General features: G+C 31.8%; 3 protein-coding genes and 1 long non-coding RNA gene across 5 annotated transcripts; all 4 read left to right on the forward strand.

The window, feature by feature from the left end:
• The first annotated feature begins 481 nt into the window (after positions 1-481).
• LOC146959309 (F-box/kelch-repeat protein At3g23880-like) lies at positions 482-1,883 on the forward strand. The gene has a single exon (XM_085740868.1). It carries the CDS (start codon positions 503-505, stop codon positions 1,682-1,684), a length of 1,182 nt encoding a protein of 393 aa, XP_085596994.1. The 5' UTR covers positions 482-502; the 3' UTR covers positions 1,685-1,883.
• A 1,348-nt stretch (positions 1,884-3,231) lies between these two features.
• On the forward strand, positions 3,232-6,795 carry LOC146959310 (aluminum-activated malate transporter 12-like). 2 transcript variants are annotated; one of them, XM_085740865.1, is made up of 6 exons: positions 3,232-3,661; positions 3,747-3,887; positions 4,042-4,314; positions 4,422-4,543; positions 4,632-4,775; positions 5,484-6,795. In XM_085740865.1, exons 1-6 carry the CDS (start codon positions 3,385-3,387, stop codon positions 6,135-6,137), a joined length of 1,611 nt encoding a protein of 536 aa, XP_085596991.1. In that variant the 5' UTR covers positions 3,232-3,384; the 3' UTR covers positions 6,138-6,795. The 2 variants fall into 2 exon arrangements, with proteins under 2 accessions (XP_085596991.1, XP_085596992.1); XM_085740866.1 differs by having other exon boundaries at positions 3,831-3,887.
• A 1,934-nt stretch (positions 6,796-8,729) lies between these two features.
• On the forward strand, positions 8,730-9,926 carry LOC146959311 (putative glutathione S-transferase). Its single transcript, XM_085740869.1, has 2 exons — positions 8,730-9,188; positions 9,325-9,926. The coding sequence occupies exons 1-2, from the start codon at positions 8,880-8,882 to the stop codon at positions 9,679-9,681; spliced, it is 666 nt and encodes a 221-aa protein (XP_085596995.1). The 5' UTR covers positions 8,730-8,879; the 3' UTR covers positions 9,682-9,926.
• A 10,075-nt stretch (positions 9,927-20,001) lies between these two features.
• On the forward strand, positions 20,002-21,853 carry LOC146959312 (uncharacterized). Its single transcript, XR_015024895.1, has 3 exons — positions 20,002-20,699; positions 20,855-21,027; positions 21,532-21,853. It is a non-coding gene; the product is annotated as an uncharacterized LOC146959312 (long non-coding RNA).
• The last annotated feature ends 1,227 nt before the right edge of the window (positions 21,854-23,080 follow it).

The raw sequence follows: 23,080 nt of genomic DNA on the forward strand, positions 1-23,080 counted from the left end.
TTTTTTTTGTAGACATGGTAATAAGAGTGACTTAGAGTTGAATTTTTTTATGGTTTTTTAAACTTATTTATGACATTAAAATAAGGTCTCCTTTTTGACAAGGGACAGATTCATCATGAATTTTTAAAACACCAAAAACTCAAAAAAAAAAAAAAAAAAAAAAAAAACCAGTTTACGAGGTTAAGAGTGTCTTTGGTCTTCACTTATAAACATAGTTTATGTCATCATTTGTCCGATGTGAGATTTTTTTTTTGTGGTGGCCGGGGTTTGAACACCGGACCTTTGCATATTTTATGCATTGTCCATACCAACTGAGATAAGCTCACGAGGACCGATGTGAGACTCTTTAACAATAAGTACCAGATATGCTTGATTTAAAAAGAGAAAAAAAATTAATAAGAATTCGCCTCAAAATAAAAACTAATAAGAAAACTATAAAAAGGCTTGAAGTAGTAGTATGGTGAAAGTCTCAGCCGCCTTTGGTTGCCCTTCTGGATTTGATATGACGACGACATGTTGCAAAGGAAGAGGAACCTCAACCAGAACCCTAACACCACAGCCTCCTGCCATTTCTCTTCCGTTTCTTCCATTCGATCTCGTGACAGAAATTCTGTGCCGGCTCCCCGTGAAACATCTCCTTCGACTCTGTTGCATCTGCAAGTCATGGAATTATCTTATTTCTCATGATTCCGAATTCACTAAGAAGCACCTTCGCTTGTCAACCTCCAACCTCGACCGCCACCACCTCGTCCTAAGCTCTCTACGCACCTCAAGTGTGTTACAATTATCTGATTCCTCAATCTCCTCTGTTTTCAGTCCCGCTTTCACTTCTAGTTTCACGCAAATCAACAACTACCCTCCCATTCTTAGTAATAATCGAAACTTTGGTGAGAGAGTTTCAACTTGTGATGGCATGCTCTGTGTTAGGATTGATTCATCCTCTGCTCTTTTGTGTAACCCTTCCATTAGAAAATTCAAGATATTGCCTCCTTTAATAAATCCAGACCAAACTTATTTACAATCCTCATTCACCTTAGTGTATGATCGTTTCATTAATAACTATAAGATTTATTCTCTTTCAAAGACCACCGACCGATATAAAGAAGTTAATGTTCATACTTTGGGTACCGATTATTGGAGAAAGATTCAGGACTTTCCAAAGCATTATTACCTCGTTCAAAATCCAGGAATATCTGTGAGTGACACGGTTAATTGGTTGGTATATCATGATCGTAGTTTTGCGAGGGTCATTGTTTCTCTTGATTTGGAGAGTGAGTTGTGTCAAGAGCTTTTTCACCCTCTTTATAATTACAAACCTGGAACTTGCATTGCCTTGGGGGTGCTGAGGGATTGCTTGTGCATTTTTTCTCATTGTGACAAGTTTTCTGATGTTTGGATCATGAAGGAATATGGAAATGTAGAGTCTTGGACTAAATTGTTAAGTGTTCCTCAAATGGGAGGTTGTGGTTGTTATATCTATACCAAAGTATTATATATATCTGAAGATGACCTATTGCTGATATATTTTTTCATGAGAGGGAAATTTAGGTTGGCTGTCTATGATTCCATTAATGATACTTTGAAGATTTCTGAAATTCAAAACAATATCCATGATGTGGTACAAGATGTCTACCTTCCAGAAGTCTACATTGAAACTTTGATATCACCTCTTTCTCAGTATTAAGATGTAGATGTTGTGCTATGTGAACTTATGATCTTGTTATTTATTTTATGCTTGTTCTGGTTACCAATGACTTCTACGAGTTATTGTTGATTTATGGTGTATGGTATATGCGGCTTGATAAGTTGTTTAGGTTACTGTTGATTTATGGTGTATAAAAAATTAAGACCTTGCAGTTATTAATTCTCTAGGTTCCGAAATATCCTGTTCTGGTATTTCCTACTAATTGTTTGTATCTTGCAGTTTTTACTAGTTTTCTCATTTACATGTGATGTGTGAGTAATTTAAGAATACAGTTTTACCTTGCCGATATATTGTTTCATTACGATTTATTACATTTGCATCCAGTTTTACAACTTATGATAAACTATTAAATTTAGCTCCTCTCTCTTCAATAAGATCATAAGAGAGCCGAGCCAAACCTACTGTCGGTCTTTTGTTTGGTTTTGTCATCTGATACTCTTCCTCTGTTGGTTGCTGTGCTGCTTTGCCCATCTGCATCCTTGTCTATTTTTGTAAAGATGCTTGTACAAGTTAATTAGTGGAGTTTTTGGTCTGCTACTCGTTTCATGTCGGTTTTCGTTTCCATGACAACTTGTTTTTTAGTATCAATACCTGCTATTGCAGGACCATTGTATCTTTCTGTTCTGTTATAGTTTGGTACATCTTGTAATTAGACAGAGCTATCAATATACGAGCCTACAAGATCTCCAGTTGATTACATTACAGTAGTGTCTCAGAAAAGGCATAAAGTGGGTTTTTTTTGTAACAAGCACGCACTGGGTTTGGCATTAACAATGGAATAGATGGATTTGAAGGGCATAGTTCTAAATAACAGTGTTAAGAAAATCTAAAAACAAAACAAAAATTAAATCAGTTAGAATCCTAAAAATGGTATCTCGGTAGGTCAAATATCATAGGATTCTTATTTGTTCATGAATTTGAATTTGAGATTTACTTTAATTTAATATATGATCCGATCACTTGGCATGCCAATCATCTGGTTTGGCATGATAGTATTTGTTTGGTTACAGTTTGGCATGATAGTATCAATCAATGTATCTAATTTTTCTGTCAACCTCCATGTTGAAAAAAAGAATAATTCATTGGATAAACATGTGGACCTATGTGTGTGGTAGTAATTCCAAACAAATAATAAATTCAGCAATGTTTCTGCTGCTCTGCTAGTAACCGTCCACGTTTCTGTAAGCTTACATAATTTAGAAAATTCATGATTGAGATCTTATCGCCGCTGATGTTGTATATAACAAAAAAGTCCACTTTAGTGTACTTAATTTAATTAAGTAATATAAAGAAATAAAATGAGTGCAACATATATTATGGGATCACCTATAAGAAAGTGCACAATGTCACTGACTTTATAGATGTTAATAATATTATAATATAAGGTTCAGGTCACCAATATGATGACAACTAGTTTTTATAAGGTTGGTTTTGTTTGTCCACTTAACATTGACTATAAGCATTTCTCAAAGCTACCACCCTGTCTTTCTCTTCATAAATATATTGTCCAATGCAGTATCACCATCAAAGGGAAAAAAATTTAAAACAAAAGTTTATGTATTCTCTTCTTTTGTCCAAAGCATTTAAATTTTAAGCTATATAAGTAACAGACCCTTTATCATAACTGAAACTTTTAATGACTATCTCATCCAAAAGTTGATTTAGGCATAAAAGTTTCAATGGATCATGAAACCAACAATACTAAAAAAAGCTCAAGCTATTGGAAATCATTTTACAGTTTTGCTGATAAAGTGAAAAGATTTCCAGGTTTAGTGAAAAGGACAATTTGGAAAGTTGGCAAAGATGATCCAAGAAAAGTGGTTCATTCATTGAAAGTTGGTCTAGCTTTGACACTTGTTTCATTGTTGTATCTAATGGAACCATTGTACAAAGGGATAGGAAAAAATGCTGTTGTGGCTGTCATGACTGTGGTTGTGGTCATGGAGTTTACAGTAGGTAGGAAATTTTCATTTCTCATTAACATTAACATTATTATTAAGTGTTAAGATTACAGCCTCATACGTATTGATTATGATTGCAGGGGGAACCTTATGCAAAGGACTTAATAGAGGATTAGGAACTCTGTCAGCAGGATTATTGGCATTTTTAATTGAGTATCTTGGAGATGCACCTGGTCGTATTTTTCGAGCGGTTTTCATTGGTGCTGCAGTTTTTGTTTTAGGTAAGCATTTATTTATTAAATCATGAAAGAAACTTAACTCTTGATTAATAATACAGTTTTAAGAGACTTTCTGATCAAGTTTTGAGTTTTCTGTCTTGTGGCTGGAGCTTCCCTAATGTTTTGCTTAACCATTGGATCATTGTTGGTTTTGCAGGAGCTTCTGCTACTTATGTGAGGTTCATTCCTTATATAAAGAAGAATTATGACTATGGTGTTATGATATTTCTCTTGACCTTTAATTTGATGATTGTATCAAGTTACCGCGTAGATAATATTTTGAGCTTGGCAAAAGATCGCGTCTCTACCATATGCATCGGTGTTGCTATTTGTCTTGTGATGACCCTATTTGTATTTCCAAACTGGTCAGGAGAAGACCTTCATAAATCCACCATATCAAAGCTTGAAGGCTTAGCCAACTCTATAGAAGGTAAAATACACAATTGATGAAGAAAATTACTAATAATTAATGATGAAAAAGCTTTTATGGTTCTATTGTATCAATCTATATAACTGATGGTGAAAATAATGATGCAGTTACTGTTGTGGACTATTTTTATGATTCTGAAAAACAAGCAAATGAAGATGATTCATCCGAGGATCCTATTTACAAGTGCTACGAAGCTGTTTTAGACTCTAAAGCTAAGGATGAAACACTTGTAAGCTAGTTAGTTCCCTTTTGTTGAAGAAAATAATATCATGAAATTGGTGCTGTGGCAAAAGATCTTATCATATAGAATTGAACAGGCAATGCAAGCTAATTGGGAGCCAAGATACTCAAGAAGCTGCCATAGGATCCCATGGCAACAATATGCAAAAGTCGGAACTTCTCTTCGTCATTTTAGTTACACTGTCGTAGCACTGCATGGGTGTCTTCAGTCTGAAATTCAGGTACTAAATTATCTATTTTGGAAATAATTAAACTGAAAGAGTATTGTCTGTATGATGCCCAAAAGAAACTTTTCTAGTAACTAGAGAATGGGACTAAATGTGCTTCTGTTAATTAATGATTTAAATTTCAGCCTCAAAAATCTAAATAAAAAGCTATCATTCCCTCAAAATCTTTAATATAACACTCAGAAATATCTTCAATGTTGTTTGTAGTATATAGCAGCCGAGAATGCAATGAGAGTTCTAGAAGCACGTAACAGAATAGCAGATCTTAATTGAGTTTCATGATGCAAGATTATATCAGTGATATCTTTTTTTTTACAAATTAAATTAACTTACCACTATATCTCTAGCTAGTTATTATACTAACTAATATTTTTCAGAAAAATTGCTTTAACATGGTTCTGTAGCTTTCTATAAGGTTCATCTCATCATTGAGCTCCAAGGTTACCTGTCAATCTGTTATGTTATTGATATCACATGGATCACTAGCATCTAAAATAGCGATCATTGATTATTATGTAGCTAGGATCTGAATCATATTGTTCAATGTCGTTTTGTCTAGAAACTAAACATGAAATGTAATAGTTTACACATTTCATTATTAAATTGGCTATTGACTTCTCAATTATTGGAATAAGTTCTAGTATAAAATTAAACTCTCTTTCTGATGCTTCGATATATGCATTTAACATATGGCTCATGAAGACACCAAGGTCAATCCGCGATCTATACAAAGATTCTTGCATCAAGCTTGCACAAGAAGTATCAAAAGTACTAAAGGTTATGGCCAACAGCATAAGGAACAAGCGTCAATTTTCCCTTGAAACACTCTCGAACAATCTCAACGAAGCTTTACAGGAACTTGACAATGTATTGAAATCGCAACCGCAGCTTTTACTAGGCTCGAGAAATAATCAAAGTCGAATCCCTATAACCCCCAAAACTCCCAGAACGCCCAACTTTTTCAAGATTGATGAAGACACGAGAATCTCGTTATCTAGTGTTAAAAGTGATTATTGTTCCCCGGTCGGAACCAAATCGAAAGAGCACTCCCGGGAACTAACAAAAGAAGGGCAAGGACAGAAAAAGGTTTTGAGGCCACAACTGAGTAAGACTATGACTATGAATATGATCACTAGCCTTGAGTTCTCAGAAGCACTACCTTTTGCTGCTTTCACTTCTTTGCTTGTGGAGATGGTGGCAAAACTAGATCATGTTATGGATAATGTTGAAGAATTGGGAAAAATGTCTCACTTTAGAGAGTTCAGAGATGGTGATGATGAAATTGTTCTTACTTGTGAAAAACCAAAAATGAATACAGCTGTGAATGACTTGCCTTCTTATGGAGGAGCAGAGTAGTTGTTACTGCAAGACTTTTTTCCCTCGGCTTTGATGTCTATCATCATCACATGAGCAGAGTTATACTTGTAAGCAAGGATACTCAGTTACTCACATTTAACAAACCAAATATACTTCCCTGAATTGCAAAGTGAGGTTCCTTGGTTTGTTAAGTATATATATAGTTTGCTTGCATTGATTTAGTTGAATGGTGTGCATACATTACTTATTTTGAGCCTTTTGTATAAAGAAGAGTAAGGCCTATACTACTTCACTATCTGGTATGTAATTTTTGCTTATTGTCTTGAAGTTTCATTTCCTCAGTCCATGAGGTGTCAGCTCAGGGCTAAGAATCTGACCTCGTAACCTCAATGGACAAAGTTGAAACCCCCTTGAAGACGATTGTAGAATGGTCATTAGTGTCGCTTTAATTAATAATAATTCTCCTCTTCCTCAATTATTTTTTAAAAAAAGTTTGATTTCTTCAGAAGCTGCAAAATTGCCATCTCTGCCTTATCTTTACTCCCTCCACTTCCAACAACATAAGATCAATGACATACTTGATGATTTTTCCAAAAAATAGGAAGAGCCATCATTGCATGTTGTTCCTCTGCCTATGAGCCATCATCAAGTAGATCCAACCCTTCATATCATATATCAAATAGAAAACTAAAACAAATAGGCTCTTTCAAAAAACAAATAGACTCTAAAATATTTTGATTGATTAAGTATTCTGATTTATTGTGTCTTTATTGTATGTTCAATAAAAATGATTTTTTTAGTTTAAAAAACTACTACAGACAGAATCTAAATAGATCAGAGATTGGTTTCAAGGGAGTTTTTAAAAAATATAAATTATAAGGAATTGTTTAAATCAATTTTTATCTAGCTAATGCTGGCTTATTGATTTATGTTAAAGAATGTCTACTTTTTTTTTAAGGATGTTAAAGAAGATCTTCTCCAAGGTTTTAAAAAACGGTCCGTTACGGCAAAAACGGCCGTTACAAAACGGTATCGGCAGCCACCGTGACCGTTTTTGGACCTTTTAACGGTGAGAACGAAAATCACAGGAAAAACGCCGTTACGGCCGTTACAGAAGCCGTTACAGCCGCGAAACGCCGTTACGGCCGCGAAAACGCCGTTACGGACGCGAAAACGCCATTACAGACTTAAAAAGAGAAATTTGTATATGAGAAAAGGAATTGAATCTCAGATTAAAAAAAGCACAAGAATACAAGAACAGAAGAAGAAGGAATCTGAAACTCAATTCATTCACTCTCAATTAAACCTTTCTCAGACACAAATCAATTACTTACTTCTATTCTCTTCTCTTGTGGTGGTAGTAACTATTACTAACATACAGTGGTGGTGGTGACAAACAAACATGCTTCTCTTGGGTTGTTATTCTTCTGGTGTTGTGTGATTCCTTCCTGCTTGCCGATTCTGGTTTGTTCTGTTCTCTTATTTTTATTTTGAGTGAATAAGGTTTGTTAATTGTTATCACTTATCACTTGGTTACCAAATAGACACGTTTGTGCAGCTTCACTCTTCATATAATAATAATAAATTAATAATAATAATTAATAATTACTTTTAGATGGTTTATTTGTTTATTCATATATTTATTTATTAAACTCAAATAAAAAAAAAGTGTGCATTCATCTCTTATTTATTAAGTTTAACGTAATTTTATATTGACACTCTCAATACAACCATTTCATTTGAGTATTTAGGTAACAAATATTAGATGAAATTTTAGAGAAAAAATTGGGACTTTGATGTTATAATTATGGGAAAAAGTATTAATCTAAGTTATTATACATTATATGATAATATAAATCGTTTTAATAGGTTTTGTGAAAGGTTTTGATTAATTCACACCGCGAAGACCGTTATTTGTATCGCAGCGTCCGTTACAGCCGAAATCGCGACAACCTTAACGCGACCGCAATCGCGACCGCGACCGTTTTTTAGAACCTTGATCTTCTCAATATATGTGTGTGTAACATCATGTTTCTAAGTTCATGAAATACTCCAAATCATATGAGTCTCATATAAATTGGATGGGTTACATGTAAATTTTAACCAATCAAAGAGAATAGGTTGAAAAGTGTATGTTAAAGTCTTTCAAAAAAAAGAAAAGTGTGTGTTAAACGTGTGTTGCTAGCATTTCTCATTCTTTTAATATAAAGTTACGTAAATTGAGTATTTGTACTCTTTATAAACTTAGTTGTCTTCTTAAAATCTGAATTTTGAGACGTATGTAAACTTAAATTACATGCATATAAAAGGATAATTTTGGTATTGTTATTATATAATTTTAATTGAAATTGGATGTAATGAGAATTTTTTAAGAGACTAGAATTGTATAAAATTATACGTCAATGATAATTTTAGAATTCTAGAACTTGTGAAGAACTTATTATTAAACTCATAATCAAATTTGTAAAATTAAAAATCCAATCAAATTGATTCATTCAGATGAGTCATTGATTCGATCATGCCAACCACCTTGATTTAAAGACAATAAGAAAGAAAAAAGGAATTTGGCATCTACCACATCTTTTATCCAATTCTAGTCGGCTAAGTATAAGAGGTCAGAAACAAAAGTTTAAGACTTTTAAAAATAAAAGAAAATGACAAAAGAAAACAAAGTACAATTTCAATACATTGAATTGAATGAAATTTGGGTAGCTTAGGAATCACCGTTGGACATTATAAAGTTCCATTTTGCACTTCTTCTCTTTACAAACATAGCAAGCTATGGCAGATGTGAAACTACTAGGATTTTGGTCTAGCCCTTTTGTTCATAGAGTTATATGGGCTCTAAAATTCAAAGGCATAACCTATGATTACATTGAACAAGATAGGCATACCAAAAGTCAACTACTCCTTCAATCAAATCCTGTTTACAAGAAAGTTCCTGTTCTTATTCACCAAGACAAAGCCATAGCTGAGTCTCTTGTTATTCTTGAGTACATTGAAGAAACTTGGCCAGAGAATCCATTGCTGCCAAAAGATAACTATGAGAGAGCTTTAGCTCGATTTTGGATTAAATTTGGAGAAGATTCGGTAATTTCATCTACCCTTTTATTATGCCTTTTTTACTTTTTAGGTTTATTTCGTGGATTATAGTTGATTTGACGATACAAATATTTTAATGATTTGACGATTATAGTTGATTGATAATGTTTGGTTTATTTCGTAGATTGCTTCTATAACTGATTTGTTTCTCCGACCCTCTAAAGACGAAAAAGAAAGAGCTAGTGCAATAGAAAAGGCACAAGAAACACTCGGAATAATCGACGAGAGAGTGCTAGGGGACAAGAAGTTTTTTGGAGGCAATAATATTGGAATGATGGACATTGCATATGGATGCCTTAGTCATTGGTTAGAAGGGTTGGAGGAAATTGTTGGGATGAAATTGATCGAGGCAGACAAATTTCCTAGGTTGCATGCATGGATTCAAAATTTTAAACAAGTTCCATTGATTAAACAAAATCTTCCTGATTATGGGAAACTGTTGCTGCATCTTCAATGGCGCAAGCAAGAATATGTTATATAGATCAATGTGAGAAAAGTTGTGTAGGAGATTAAGAAAAATAAATGGCAAAAGTCTTTTACATAAACATAGATTAATTTGGGAAGATGTGTGCTACAAAGTTGCTTTTAATATGCCATCGTGTTCGAGTTTAATATAAGAGACTAAAGCATCCACAACGGAGAATCTACTTTTGAGTATTCATATATACATGTTACTCATTTGTAACTTTTTAATGATAATATTTAATAAACACTCAATTCTAACAACTCTGCACCTCAAATGTTTTTTACTAAATGGGTGTCACGAAAAGCTTTATATTATTTATCGATAACTTTACATCATTATATTTCAATATTCTAATATTAAAAAAATGTGGATCCCATGTAGAGTGCTTAGCAAACTGAACTTGGATCCTCTCCATTAAATTTTTCACTGCAGGAGGTTCAGTATCCATCTCCACCATTCAATTTTGTTTTTAATAATTTAACTACATGTGATAAAAAAGACAAAGGTCGATATTACAAAAGAGAAAGATTTTACTGGAGAGATCCCCTCCCAAACTAAATGCTTTTTTCTTTTGCTTCAGGGTAAGAGCATATAGTAGATACCAAGTCTTATAGAGTAAGTCTCTTCATTGTGGATGATCTTAAACGTCGGCAATGTTTTGATTGTGATCTGAAATTGAGAGAATCTATTAAAAAAAAGATTATTTTATATTGTTAAAATCGTGTTTTGATTCTCTCAAAAAAAATCGTGTTTTGATTTTGACAAAAGGATTACGAGCATTTGTTGGTCCAATAAGATAAAACCTAGAATTTAATTTATTTATTTTGGTGCTCGGGGTTTGAACCCCAGACCTTGCATATATTATGCATTGTCCCTACCAACTGAGCTAAGCTCACAAGGACAAACCTAGAATTTAATTGATATAGTACTGTAGTTATCTTAATTTTAGCATATTTTTCAAAAATATATGAAAATAGATATAAAATAATGCTTTTATTTTAATAGTTTATCACTAAATAATGTTGAGTCCAGCAAAAAATACCAGGTATGTTAAGTTTCTTTTATACTTTTGATTTCAAAAATGTATTTATGTTCTTTAATTTGATTTTACTTGCACTTTTGCATACATGTTTTTGTTAGATATATCTTGAATAGTAGAACTTTTAGAGAATGGTAAAGTCTTAGTCTTTTGCATTTCTTACCGGAAAAATGTTGTTTTTTGGGTCATGTTTTTAATTTGCTCTATGTTGATGTGAATATTCTTGGATGAAAATGAAATTGTAATGTTGGATCAAACTTACTATGATGGAAATAAGTTGCTCTTCACTTTTTAATTTGATCTTAATGTTGGAAACAACAAATTGCATTGTCTCGCAAAATAAAAATGCAACAACCAAACAACCCATACCGCATTGATTTGGTTTAGTTTGGTTTTTATTTTAAAAGATAACTGAACCAAACCAAACTACATGGTTTTTTATCTTATGGTTAGAATGACTTTTAGTCTCAAAATCAAACTAAATTGTGCCGTGAACACCCCTTAAAGAGGCTAGATTCTCATAATATGGTGAAATAATACTTAGAGTCCCAATTGATCTACGTGTCCATATTTAGTCATGATAATGTCTCAACTAGAACTATCTCTTGTACTGAAATAACCTATATAAACAGCCAAAAATAAGTGCAACAATTATGCAAATAGTTTGGTTGAATATATCATTGTTATTTTTCAACTTTAAAAATTTCAAAAAAAAAAAATGCTCAACATACATATAAATCATGACTTTGATAAAGACAAAGGAGACTCAAAGGTTAGGTTATTAAAATCCTTTTTTAGCATCATCAACAAAAAAATTATTTTTTATAAGATTTTATAAACAAAAAGCATCATATATTCTTTTAAAAAAGTATCATATATTAAAATTTGATTTAAACTTCAATTATTATTAAATATTATGATGTGATTGTCAAAAAAAAAAATTATGATGTCGACCTTGATTAAGAGGATAATTTTAATTATTGTTTGGTAGTAATATCAGTGTAAAGTTTCTGTGAGCTTAACTTAGTTGGTTGGGACATTGCATAATATATGCAGGGTTAAGGTTCGAACCTAGACATACCACTTATTCTCTTGAACTCTATTTGGATTGGTGGTCTGAGCAGGAATGGAATGCGATGATATTCTATTATTTAATTTTTAAAAATATGGATGGAATGAGATGGAACATGATGGGATCTATATCATTCTATTCCATCCTTTCCTCTTCTTTTTCTTCCCCTTCAATTTGGGAGGTATCGGATGGAATAAGATGACTCTTTTGATCGCTTGTATATGCATGTTGTGTCAACTTAGAAAATAATTTTTTGGGCACTTGTGAGTTTGGATCGGTGGTGAAAAGAGTATATTAAAGATGAGTTTAGGATAAAACTCATCTTTAGCTGTGTTTTGTTTTATTGGTATCATAGTCTACGGACAAAACTCATTGTAATTATGCTTGTTTCCTTCTAGCACTCCTTGTGCGGAAGGAACAAAGCTTTTGTTGTTAATATAAGTTTCATTTTTGCCTCTTCAAAAAAAAAAAAAAGATGAGTTTAGGATAAAACTACGATAAACAAAATATTAATTGTAGATACTGATCTCATAGGTATGATTGTTGACTTAATTTTTTATATGAAGAGGAAAGCAACGAAAGTTGTTCAATCGATGTTCAAGTGAAAAGGAAAAAAAAAAGAGAAAAAAAAATCATTTGTTCTGTTCTTTTATTTACTTAAGTTTTGTTTGCGAGTTTAGAAGGGAATGGAAGGGTGGGTTTGAGGAAAAATGAAGGAGCAAGTAAAAAAATAGAAGTTAAAGGGTTTTATCGGGTTCATTTTTCTTCATAATACAAAACTCTCCTTGTTTGGGGAGTCTAAAAATTGTATTGGAGGAGGATTTTTGTGGGTTTTTGAATGTTTACATCAATTTTTCAAATTTAATCTTTGTTCTTATTGTATTTTTAAAATTAAAAATATATTAATCATAAGCAATGATTTATCTTTCTCTTAAAAATTGCTCTTTCACAAAATGTGAAACATTTTTCCATTTTTCCCTATATTTCCCACCCCCAAAGCGTACTTTCCCCTCCCTTCAAACTCCCAAATGAGAAATATAGTGAAAAATGGAAAAATATTTCACATTTCTTGAAAGAGTGGTTTTTTAGAGAATGATTAATGAATACTTATGATTAATATATTTTTTTATTTTAATATTATTATAACAACATTGATTAAATTTTTTTTTTGTTTTGACAAAAATAAACGATATTCATTCATTCAAATTGATAGAGTACATTGATACAATACAAATCCAAATTCGTTAAAAACAAAAAGGATGAATCAGTGAACAAACTCACAGCATCCATGTTAATAGCATAAAACGGCAGAGTACATATGCCTACAAATATGACTAATATGACTATATTCATGTCTCCGGAATACTCATGTCTCCGGATCTTCAACGTTGACGACGCCAAAGTCATTGTCATTGATCGAATCTGCACTTGCTCAAATCTAATCTTTCAACTTGAATCAAAATAAACACCGCACTAAGACGGGAAATCAAAAACACACTGCACAAAGACGGGAAATCAAAACAAAGAGAGTCGTTCAGAGATGACGAAATCACAAAAACAAACGAAAGAAAACAGAAAATATGTGAAATCACTTATTCAATTAGGATAGAAAGAAAAACAATTCGGAGGGGTGATTTTTGGGTCAAAAGTGACCCTAAATCACCCCTCTGAAAAGAAGAAGAAGAAGAAGAAATGGGGTGACGGCTAGGGTTAAAGTGAAAGAAGGGCAGATTAAAGTGACGGATAGAAAGGAGAGAAAGAAGGGCAGATTAAAGTGAAATTATTTCATGTAAACTCTTCAAACCCTCCAAAACCTTCATCCAATACAATTTTTGAATTCCACCAAATTAAGAGGATTTTGTATTATGACTAAAAATGAACTCCCAAAGTCTTCATCTCCCAATGTTCTCAATTTATTTCACTTATTTCCTTCCTTTTTTCCTAAGTTCCTCCGCTCCCTTCCCCTTCAAACGTGTAAAGAGAGCCTAAGTGAATAAAAGAATAGAACAAATGATTAGTGTTTTTTTTCACTTGAAATTGTGGATAATGTAGTAGTTTAGTGTTATATATTATTGTTGATTTCCCATGAAATAATCATCTAGCTTAAACTCATGATATCATGCGCAATTTTGTATTATTTATTTTGCAGTGTCAGCCATAATTCCATTGGCGAAAATGCAAGCATTTAATGAACCTTGTGTGGAGACAATTGTACAAGTGAAAATGTTTTGACAGTGCCTCATATCCATGAGTGATGTGTCTTATTATTGTTGTTTTCTTTTTTAACTCTCTGCATTTTTAAATTGTTAAATATACACTTGCTAGGCTATGCATATAATGTTTATCTGCTTGAAACATTATATGCATAGCCTAGCAAGTGTATATTTAACAATTAGCAAATGTAATATTTATATAGGATAGAAAGGTTGGGTAACTTAATGCGGTATATGTTGGAACATGAGTAGAAATTAAGTTAGAAGATTAAACACAAATTTTTATATTGGGGAGAGCTAATTTGGTGTGAATTGAAAAAAGTGGAAGTCTCATATTAAATGGAACATACATGTTAGTAGTGCTTTTTTTTTTTTTTGAAAGAATGTTAGTAGTGCTTATATAGTGGGGTATACCTCTAAAGGGGCACATAATTATATAAATGAAGTAAGAACTAGAGAGAAAAGATATATATTCATATATTTTATTATTTGAAAATGTTAAATTAAATAATTAATTTAATCATTATTAGAAAGTGTTTTCTTAATCTCCAAGTTTTGCTGACATATTTTGGAACACAGTCTGAAATATTTTGGTACATAATCTATAATATTTTGATATGTAATATAATATATTTTGATACCTAATCTGAAATATATTTTGGTACTCAATAATATATTTTTGTACTCAATATGATATATTTCGGTACTCAATTTGAGATATTTTTGTACGAGGTCTAATATGTGAATTACTTGTTCCCAAAGTTTCTCACATATTAGTTATGAATCTTCTATATAAATAGAGATCTCACATAGTGCATTCCACACACCGAAAAGCATTTTGATACTTCGAATTCTTTTCCTCTCTCTCCCTCTTTCGATTTGTGTTGACGAATCTTTCTTTGTCCCTTCGATTTCGAGTGGTATTCGTATCATATTAGAGTGGTATTTATACCATATTGACAGAGTTAATTCTCGAACGGTTGCAGTAGGTAATCACACAATTTGAACTAAGTTGTTTTATCCTAGAGGCGCGTAAGGACAGGTAAGATCTGTTTGTTCCTCTAAAATAAATGTTTGTTATTAGGCTTATTCCAACTAGTATTCAGACGAACACGAATGTGTATAAATTATGTACAATACTTTTTTATGAAAATTTGATTAAAATTATAGGTATAACTATTTACACTTTCATATTCTAACAAACTATCCTTATCTTTTTCAATGATACCAACAATATAGTAAATATAATATAAATTATTATCTTTTTTAATTATACCAATATAATATAACCAACAACAATATAGAAAGTTTGTTATAGGGCAAGTTTGTTATAGGACAGGTTTGTTTAAGGGTATAATTTTAATTACACCAATATAATATAACCAACAACAATATAGAAAGTTTGTTATAGGGCAAGTTTGTTATAGGACAGGTTTGTTTAAGGGTATAATTTGAAGTGAAAAGCCACCATAAAATCATATATTTCATTAAAAGCCCATTTAATCAGGTAAAGAATAAAAGCCAATTTAACTCGATATAAAACAATAAAAGGCTTGACCTAATTTCATTATCTTTGGGAGGAGAAATTGATGGATTCCCCCTTTCTTATTTTTTTCTCTTAGTCGGCGTGCTTTTCCTTCGCAAATCGGTGAGCCATTTATATGTCTTTGTATATTCTTTTCTTTTTTTTGCCAGTGTTTGCCACAGTTTGACCTATCAACCTTTAATTAACAAATTAAAGGTAGATATTGGGGATATCATAACAAATCACGAGTTTGTTACAATAACAACTCTTAATTTTCTCACTTTATACTCTAAATTGAATTGCTCACTTTAGAGGATCCTTGTCCATCATATCATATCCTATATAGCGTAGTATTATTTGAAGGTGTCTTTTGTTTACCTGTGCGAATGTGAATTGTTGTAGTTACGATATTTGAGAACATTTTGCCTTGGGAGAAACAACACATCACACAAAAAGTACACTTTGAGCTATTTGATAATAGAGATACGATGATATACTCCAGAAATCTTGTCATCAAACCTTGCAACAAGACGTCATCAAACCATAAACTTCAAAATCAAATACAAGAAGTTGGTGTACCTTTGAATTCTAAATCCAAAAGTCAAAAGGTATATTTACAATATTTAAGATTTGATTGTGATATCACACATTTAAATGGACGTTCTTGAATTTTATCTTTTTAATTGTAATCATTGATTTATTTTTATTATTATTATTACTAGCAAAAAGACGGGCACTTACGTATCCATTTTTCAGCTTTTTTTTATTGCGCTAACGCGTGTAAATTATGAACTGTATTTTATATGAAATTTAGATTTTGATTAAAATTATAAGTATAAATATTTGTGACTTTCAAATTGTAACAAACCTAAAAAATCATGTTTATCTTTTTCAATAACAACAATAATTCAACAATATAATATAAATCTTTATTTTTTTTAATACCGTCAACAATATAACATTAATATAGGAAATTTTTCAATAACAACAATAATTTAACAATATGTCCTCGTGAGCTTAGCTTATGGACAATGCATAAAATATGCAAGGTCCGGGGTTCGAACCTCGGCCACCACCAAAAAAATAATTTAATATAAATCTTTATCTTTTTTTAATACCGCCGACAATATAACATTAATATAGGAAAATTTGTTAAGGGTATAATTGGAATTATAAAAAATTAAGCCCAAAATCTCTATCTCCTTCATATATAATATATAAAATTGTTCCTATTGTAGTTGGATATTTCCTATTTTAATGGCATTTAATTTTTTTTAATTAAAATTTAAAATAATATTATTAAATGATAAAATAGGTTAAATGAAGGGTAAAATAGGTAATGAAAAATTCAGCCCAAACTCATGTATTTTAAACCTATTTTCTTTATTTATGGCATAGATTATTATTATTATTATTATTATTATTATTATTATTATTATTATTATTATTATTATTATTATTATTATTTGAAGGAATTATTATTATTATTATTATTATTATTATTATTATTATTATTATTGTTGTTGTTGTTGTTGTTGTTGTTGTTGTTGTTGTTGTTGTTGTTGTTGTTGTTGTTTTTTTTAAGAATATTATTATTGTTATTATTATTATTGATTTTATTGGTGTTCAGCCCATCTGTCCTATCTGCTTATTGTGCATAATGCATATACATTATGAATATAGTCTTTTATAAAATTTTGATTTTTATTAAAATTATTTTGTTTTGAATAAAACTATAGAAATATATATTTTACACTTTTATATTCTAACAAACAAGTTATACTTATCTTTTTCGATAACAATAACGGTATATCAAACTAGGGTTTAGACACACACTATATGACTGTTTGCTTGCTCTAATGCTTATAAATTACGAACAGTTGTTTTTGTGAAATTTAGATTTTGATTAAAATAATTTTGATTTTGAATAAAAGATAGGTATAGATATTTTGCACTTTCATAATATAGTCAATTTTTTATTTCAGAAGAGGAAACTTGACCAGTATATATACGACGGTATATTCACTACTAGTTTTAAACTCATAGGTAGAGAAAAATATGGTAGTGAAAAAGCAAGAGATCAGACACAAAAGAATTTATTTTCACAACAAGCAAAGGAGTTTATTTTTCCTACTCTTGATGATGAAGGAGAATATTGTGCTACTTGTATAGAAGACTATTATCACCTGTGTGAATCCAAATATTCCATTAAGGTGTTGAGTTGCCCTATGCATCAAGGGAGCTTGAAAATCCAACCTAGAGATTTAATGGTTAGTGAAAGTTTCTCCTTGAGTACCAGACCATCGAAGTCGGTGGATTATAGAGATCTTACTGACGGTATGACCTCACTTCCGTTAAGCTCAATTGAGGGAGACATGGAAGTTTTTTGGTCACCCAACAATAATCCATCATTAAATGATAAACTAAAAATCGGCTTTGTGGAAGAATTGAAGTCAGTTGATGATAGCAATTTCACTAATGGTAAGTCCTCACTTTCGTTAAGCTCAACTGAGGAGAAAATAGAACTTGTTCGCTCACTCCACAATAAACCATCGTTAAATGATAAACGAAAAATTGAGTTTGTGGAAGAATTGAAGTCAGTGGATGATAGATATTTTACTGGTGGTGAGACCTCACTTCCGTTAAGTTCAACTGAGGAAGATGTAGAATTTGTTTGCTCACTCAACAATTTTTTAACTGTCAGGTGTAATCATCTTCCAAGACCCATTATTCCCATTGGACCTAGGTTCCAAGCGAAAATAGCTAAATGGGAAGGTGGAACGAACATAAAACTAGATAATGACAATGATGGTTTGAAGTGGTTGGGCACCCAAATTTGGCCAATTCCTTTTATATCTGAAACTAATATCTGAAATTTTGTCTGAAGTGGTTGGGCACCCAAATTTGACCAATTTCTTTTATATCTGAAAATAATATAAGAAGTATAAGAAATGATAGGTTAGAGTTACGCTCACTTGAGTATCATGACAAGGTTGTATTAAAAGATTGTTTAAAAATTTATACAATAATTTCTTTTTAACTGTCAAAATATATTTGTTTTGTTATTTCTTTTTAACTGTAGTTTTAGCATAAAGCTCTACAACTAATGTAGTATTGTTTTTCCTTCTATATTTTTTAGAGAACTGAGTTTTTTGAGACCTCAAACTCATATATATACAAGGATTTTAGTAATTTATTTAATTTATTATCGAGTACAGGTACCTGTGGGCATGCATATCATCACATTTGTGTCTGTATCCATAAAATAAGGGAGGTTAACTCATGACGGATTTTATCTGCGGGTACCCACCAACATGGATTTTTATGCCACCCCTATTTTATCATCACACCCTGTCAATTTTATAGGCGGTTGATATTCTACCTTGCATAATTTTGGATAGTGTCGCGAAACGTCTAAAGCGAGCGATCCGGTGTGACTCAACCCGGTAATCTCTTCAGTGGTAAAATTTCTTTTAAGGTACTTCTCCAAATCCAAAAACAACAATTTTAACACGTTTAAAAAAACCCACGATGACTACCGAAGAAATTACCGCTTCTAGTTCAGTTGCTAACTTCAAATTGTGGTTTTTTTTTTAAAAAAAAAAACGTCTTAAAATTGTTGTTTTTGATGTAGAAAAGTACATTAAAAGAGATTTTATCACTGAAGAGATTACCGGGTTGAGTCACGACCATGTCGCTCTCTTTAAAACGTTTCGCGGTACTACCCAAAGTTGTGCAAGGTAGACTATCAACCGCGCCGCCTCCTGGATAAAATAACCAAATTCAAACTTATGTTAGATTACATACCAAAATATTTTAGATTATGTACCAAAATATTTCAGATTGCGTTCTAAAATATTTTACCAAAGTTTGGGGACTAAGAAAACACTTTCTAATAATGATTAAATTAATTATTTAATTTAACATTTCCAAATAATAAAATATATCATTATTTTTTTTTTCCGCTGGTGTTACTTCGTTCATATAATTATGTACCCCTTTATGGATACACGAATTTATGTTTAGTCTTTTAACTCAATTTTCACCCATGTTCCAACAGTATATCCCATTTGAAGATATATGAAAATTTACTGCTTTCTACACAGGGTTTATTGAAATTATTTTTAATTTCTAGTTTTACCTTAACCAAATTCTAAATAGTGGATTGTATATATATTGAATATGAACATCATTTTCATAGGAAACTGGTTATAATTTTCTGTGTCTGAATATATGTCTTCAAAACTGTGCCTTTTTGTAAGCTCGGGTAAGTTTAAAGTAAAAAGTTATTAGTGATGCATTTGTATCGTAAAGTGATTTATAATTAAACATAAATATATTTTTAAAGTAACTTGTAATAAAATACAGAGGAAATAATTTTTTTATGATGTTTCAGTTTTTTCTCATGCTAATTAATAATAATCTCAAGTAAGTTTAAAGTAATTAATTTTAAATTTTATAGGTGAAATACATCAACATTTCTTCTATTCCGCTCGAAAACCAACCTTCAAAGAAAGTCAAAGACGGACGGACCGTGTACGCGCTTACTTTTGTTTGTTTGATAGGCCGATCCCTAGGCTAAAACTGGTATGCTTCTATCTATCACACTCTTCTTCAGCCCCAATGACGATGAATTAGGGTTGTAGAGCGGGTCAATCCTTGGAGCTTTCTCCATGCCCGACAGAGAAAACTTGGTGCGAATTGGGGTACATACGCTCTTGCTCGTCTAACTAATGTACTGATGTAATTCCTAATATGGCTGTCCGGAGAATCCGTAGCTGCTAAGAAAGAGGGTCGAGCCATAACGGATTGATTTGGCGTAGCGGCCACTAGAATCGATATGAATGAAGCTTGAAGCGTAGTTCTGGGGCTTCTCCTATACCCCGCCTATACCCCGCCTATATATATGGAATGGAGGAAGATTTGGTGGGGAAGGACAGTGAAGTCAGCAAGCAGGAAAGTAGCCGCCCCTCTTTGATTGTGCACAATCCCTGCCATGAGACACCTAATCGAAGAAGCGCCTTCCTCTCATCTTTTTATAATTCAACATCCAGTTCATTGAGAACTGCCTACTCCCACCTCGACCGAGAAAGAGATCTAATCTTTTAAGAAAGTAAAGCAGGAGTAGATGGGGTGAGCTAGAATCGATAACAACAGGATTTCGGTTAAACTCAATGAAGAGTGGTAACTTTCTTGTGTTTATCTTCTTTTGTTTATGCATTTACTTTCAAGTCTATTATAATTTTTTCTTATGACGATAATTTCTTGTTTCAATTTCTCTCAACCAATTTAGTAGATTATTTTTCTCCATTTAAATATCACTTTTTTGTTTTTTCCAGCATCACTGAGTGGTTTTGCAATTTGGTTTGATGTTGAATTTATTGGGACAATAATATCAGTGTTTCCAATTTCAACTGAATACGGTAATCCGAGTAGACAAAGCTCGGCAAACCTTAATGGAGCGCCGATCATGTCCACCCGGCCTGAAGATCCGCCAACACATTGGAAGCAGGTTCAACAAAAATATTTTTTTTTATTTCCAGTTCCAATATTCATTGACATGATTATTATTATTTTTGAGAGAAATGTTGACATGATTACATTGTTCATAAATATTCACATTCTCAATTTAGTAACATGTGATGAATTCTAAAGAGTTACTATCAACTTGTGTCACACAGTAGTAAATATTAAACCTTCAATTAATTAGTAACTAAACATTATTCTCTTTCATGCTTAATTGGTAAATAATACGATGTTCTGTCTTGAAAGCACCTAGCGACTTGTTTGCACACAACATAGACTTTCGAATTTTCATATATTTTAGAGACTACTTATAAAATGTTAGCAATTATTTATGATTTTTATATACTTTAATTTAGTGTTTAAGTGGGAGAAAAGATACTTGAAGGATTAAGGTAGAGGTTCTCCTTAATTATACTATCAATGCTAGTCTCATTTTCAATACAATATCAATATTGTTATGGACTCTTAATTTGATCATTGTATTTTGCAGACATTGGTATATTGTTCTGATCCGATAGAAGTGGAAAAGGAACTGTGAGATTGTCAATGTATTATCAACATGCCTGGTCTAGGAATATTCTCATCACATATAGGTGAGACTTAACAAATAACAATGTCCTGTACCAAATTGCAGACCAGGTGGTAAAACCTTTGTCAAAGATGTTGTGATGAAATGATGTAGTTATGCACCCAGTTTCTTGAAATTCTTGCAATTTCATTGATGCTTTAGCATTGGTCAATAAGAGCAGTTGAATTATTTTAGTGTTATATTTTCTGATATTTTGTTTGACAACACAGTAAAATTCTTTGAATTTCAAATTATTTGCTATTTCACCTTTCATGATAGAATACCTTTGTTTCAAATTATTTGCGGACCACGGCAATCGTTATGCGCACACCACCAACATACATTCAGAAATAAAGTATGCCAACTGCCAAGGTGTGCGTATGTGAATAAGAGAATGAGAAGGACATGGTGGCACAAAAAGAAAGGAATTTTTCTTGTTTAATTTGTCTTAAAAATTTAAGTGCAACTTTTAGGTAGTAATAATGGCTCAATTATTGAGAACTCATGTATGTCCTTGAGCAATATTTCCAAAACTCATATTTATTATTAATATCTTTCATGGTTAGTCTTGTCGTATTAGTAAAGCTTTGAAATAAATGTATGATTATCCTTCGTATCTTGTCCTTCATGCTACTTTAACACTCATTGTGCTTCATAATTCATTGTTTACTCATAAAACACCAAATTTTTATACGTAATACATTTTAATTGATTGAGTTAAGTGGAAACATTCTTTTACAAATTTATTTGTACGACTTTTATCAGATATGGGATGTGATATAGTATTACATTAAAGACTAATGCATTTCGTGTTTTACGTGCTATACTTCTAGTCATTGAGGGGATTTGTGATCTTTAGTTAAATTCCATGAATTTTGACCTTGATTCTAAAAGTGGTCGATAGTTTCAATTACCCTCACCACCATGCATGATCTCTCTAACTTGGGAGCTATATATGCATAACAATATTGTACAAACAATTACCAGGACCGTTCTCGACAATTTAGAGACCTGATTATAATCTTGACAATTTTTGTTAAAAAAATTATAAAAAAAATCGAACACCATTTATAGCGATAAAAATATATCAAATTTTGGTCATATTCTAAGGTTTGAAGCTACGTCAAGGAGGAAACAAGACTCTCAAACTCTATTTGGACAGCTTAGCCCTTGACCCTGAGCCGCCATTTTGATGGTTTCCATTTTTTAACTAACCTAATATAATGTGCAAAAGAGACAATCTACTTTTAAACTAACAATCCACTTATTAAGGGGGGAAAGGTGATGTGAACTTTAACATTATTTTAAAACTGTATTTTATCAAACAATATGAATGGAAAAGCATGCTTTGGGGAAATGTCGTTTATTTTTCTACATATGTTTATGTATACATCCATGCATTGCAAAATATCAGAACGGAACAATCTCCGAGAGGATCCATGTTTAGAGATGCAAATTGACATCTCTAATC

This window comes from Medicago sativa, chromosome 1 (genome assembly GCF_051527215.1).
Source record: "Medicago sativa cultivar Bolivia chromosome 1, Bolivia_mono, whole genome shotgun sequence".
NCBI classification, from domain to species: Eukaryota; Viridiplantae; Streptophyta; class Magnoliopsida; order Fabales; family Fabaceae; genus Medicago; species Medicago sativa.

Coding starts and splice junctions, on each gene's coding strand:
- LOC146959309 (XM_085740868.1), top strand. CDS start 503: ATGACGACGACATGTTGCAAAGGAAGAGGAACCTCAACCAGAACCCTA.
- LOC146959310 (XM_085740865.1), top strand. CDS start 3,385: ATGGATCATGAAACCAACAATACTAAAAAAAGCTCAAGCTATTGGAAA. Junction 3,888..4,041: donor TGCTGCAGTTTTTGTTTTAG/GTAAGCATTTAT, acceptor TTGGTTTTGCAG/GAGCTTCTGCTACTTATGTG. Junction 4,544..4,631: donor AAGCTAAGGATGAAACACTT/GTAAGCTAGTTA, acceptor AGAATTGAACAG/GCAATGCAAGCTAATTGGGA.
- LOC146959311 (XM_085740869.1), top strand. CDS start 8,880: ATGGCAGATGTGAAACTACTAGGATTTTGGTCTAGCCCTTTTGTTCAT. Junction 9,189..9,324: donor TTAAATTTGGAGAAGATTCG/GTAATTTCATCT, acceptor TTTATTTCGTAG/ATTGCTTCTATAACTGATTT.